Raw genomic sequence first — 2879 nt, forward strand, 5'->3', positions numbered from 1 at the left:
TTCACCATGTTAGCCAGGATGGTCTCGATCTCCTGACCTCACGATCCGCCTGCCTCAGCCTCCCAAAGGGCTGGGATTACAGGCATGAGCCACCGTGCCCAGCCTGTTGTTGCTGTTTTTGAGACAGAGTCTCACTCTGTCACCCAGGCTGGAGTACAATGGCCAATCTCGGCTCACTGCAACCTCCGCCTCCTGGGTTCAAGTGATTCTCCTGCCTCAGCTTCCCACCTCAGCCTCCTGAGTAGCTGGGATTACAGGCACCCATCACCACACCTGGCTAATTTTTATATTTTTAGTAGAGATGGGGTTTCACCATGTTAGCCAGGCTGGTCTCAAACTCCTGGCCTCAAGTGGTCCGCCTGCCTCAGCCTCCCAAAGTGCTTGGATTACAGGTGTGAGCCACCATGCCCAGCAACTTCTAAGGTTTTAAGACTCAAATAACTCCTTCTAAAGTGAAATGAGTCTCCTGTCGTGGTGGGAGACAGACATCATTCAACTTAGAGGACACAGCTGAAAAGCAATGTGAGAAACTAAGAAAACTAACAAGCTTGTAGGTTGGCATTTCTGACCCATCTTCCTGGGAAGTCAAGTATCAAGGCTTTAAGTGCTAATAGCACAGTATCTGATGAGAGAAGCACTGGAATCAGAATTTCAGCAGAGGAAGGAGGTACCAAGGGCAACTCTGAAGGGGCATGCTGAAGTGTGAAGGGGCGTGCCCAAGAGTCAAGGGCCTTACCTCATCGCCATATCGCCGATAACTCACTTCATACAGCACGATCAGACCATTGGGCTCCTTCGGCTCCTGCCACATCAAGTGGACGATGTTGTTCTCAAAGATTTCGTGCGTCACAGGGCCAACAATGTCATCAGCCTTGGCTGTAAGGAGAGGAAGTGAGAGGCAGGGATGTAACTGTTGGATCAGATCCCACTTCTGCCACCTGCCCATGGTGCAACTTTGGGCTGGTGACATCATTTTCCCACATCCCATTTTCCTCATCAGAGAATGGACATCTAAAACTCATCCCACAGGATTATTAGGAAGATTAAATGGATTACTTTCTGCATATAACTTTTTTTTTGAGACAGAGTCTTGCTCTGTCACCCAGGCTGCAGTGCAGTGGTGTATTTTCTAAAGTTTACATAATGGTTGCCTATGACTCTTATAATTTGAAAATATGGCCTGGCATGGTGGCTCATGCCTGTAATCCCAGCACTTTGGGAGCTCAAGGTTGGTGGACCAATTGAGCTCAGGCATTGGAGACCAGCCTGGGAAACATGGTGAAACCCTGTCTCCACTGAAAATACAGGTGTGGTGGCACACACTTGTAGTCCCAGCTACTCGGGAGGGTGAGGCAGGAGAATTGCTTGAACCAGGGAGGCGGAGATTGCAGTGAGCCAAGATTGCGCCATTGCACTCCAGCCTGGGTGACAGAGCAAGGCTTCATCTCATTAAAAAAAAAAAAGGCCAGGCTCCGTGGCTCATGCCTGTAATCCCAGCACTCTGAGAGGCCAAGGTGGGTGGATCACTTGAGCCCAGGAGTTCAAGACCAGCCTGGGCAATATGGTGAAACCCCATCTCTACTAAAAATACAAAAATTAGCTGGGTGTGCTGGCAGACACCTGTAGTCCCAGCTACCCGGGAGGCTTGACGGAGGAGGCAGAGGCTGGAGTGAGCTGAGGTCACACCACTGTACTCCAGCCTGGGCCACAGGGCAAGGCTCTTCTCAAAAAAAAAGAGAAGGCCAATAAGGTAACATACAGATATGCACTGCTCAGAGGGTGGAGAATCTGTCTTTGGTCAGCCTGGGTGTCCCATCGCACGACACTCGGACCCCAAGGCAGCAGCCCCACCTTCAGGCATGGTCCTGGCGCTGACGTAGGCTGCCACACTGCACCGTTCCTCAGGGGTGTCTTGGTTGCAAGCCTGCAGCTCGATGCGATAGCCCGTGAAGTGTCGCAAGCCGGAGATGACCAGCGACTCCTTGTTCACCACCTTCTCGAAGGGCCTGTGCTCCTCCGGACTTGTGGGCGTGCTGGTCGAGGAAGTGTTGGGGAAAGCTGCCACCGTGGGGACGGCCGCCGTCACATTCCCAACATCGCCAAGGGACCTGCGTTTCCGAGATGGCCTGGAACGACAGTAGGACGTGCATGATCACACCACCACCATCATTTTTTTTTTTTTTTAAATGACGCTGGAGAATTAAAAGGCTCGATGAAGAAGAAAGATCAGAGTGCAGGAGGGTGCAGCGGTGGGGAACATGGATGACAATGCAGACTGCCAGGAATGACCACCCAGAGCAGCTTTCAAGGTGCCCTTGTGAGCATCTGAAGGATTAGAGCAGGCCCACCTCGTGAGGGATGAGTGCTTCTAAGACCATCAATAGTAGACACACACCGATATTCCCCTCAACATGCTCGATTTCAGGTTTTTCATTTTGCAGATAAATAGGCCAGCCAGGGTCAGTGACAAAAATAAGACACCAAAAGCACGTAGGAGTCTAGCTTTTCAGGAAGCCCTGCCAAATGGCATTTGCTCAATGGTCCAAGCTACTGATCGACATTGTCAGTTTAAACAGGAAAAAATACATCTTCTCCTTCTTATGACTGCTTAGGGCACCTGCATAATTTGAGTGATGAAGCTGTAATTCTTAGAAAAGGAGCCGGGTGCGGTGGCTCAAGCCTGTAATCCCAGCACTTTGGGAGGCCTAGACGGGCGGATCACGAGGTCAGGAGATCGAGACCATCCTGATCCACACAGTGAAACCCCGTCTCTACTTAAAAATACAAAAAACTAGCCGGGCGAGATGGTGGGCGCCTGTAGTCCCAGCTTCTCGGGAGGCTGAGGCAGGAGAATGGCGTAAACCCGGGAGGCGGAGCTT

General features: G+C 51.2%; 1 protein-coding gene across 3 annotated transcripts in view; it reads right to left on the reverse strand.

Annotated features, from left to right (window-relative positions):
* INSR (insulin receptor) overlaps positions 1-2879 on the reverse strand; it is a 169629-nt gene that overhangs the window by 23427 nt on the left and 143323 nt on the right. For all 3 annotated transcript variants that reach the window (XM_011943557.1, XM_011943556.1, XM_011943555.1), the window contains 2 exons: positions 1852-2126; positions 737-876 (listed from right to left, as the gene is read on the reverse strand). In XM_011943557.1, the coding sequence (XP_011798947.1) occupies positions 737-876; positions 1852-2126 (415 nt within the window). The remainder of the gene's footprint in view (positions 1-736; positions 877-1851; positions 2127-2879) is intronic.

The sequence above is a fragment of the Colobus angolensis genome, unplaced genomic scaffold, assembly GCF_000951035.1.
Source record: "Colobus angolensis palliatus isolate OR3802 unplaced genomic scaffold, Cang.pa_1.0 Scaffold22, whole genome shotgun sequence".
In the NCBI taxonomy this organism is placed as follows: Eukaryota; Metazoa; Chordata; class Mammalia; order Primates; family Cercopithecidae; genus Colobus; species Colobus angolensis.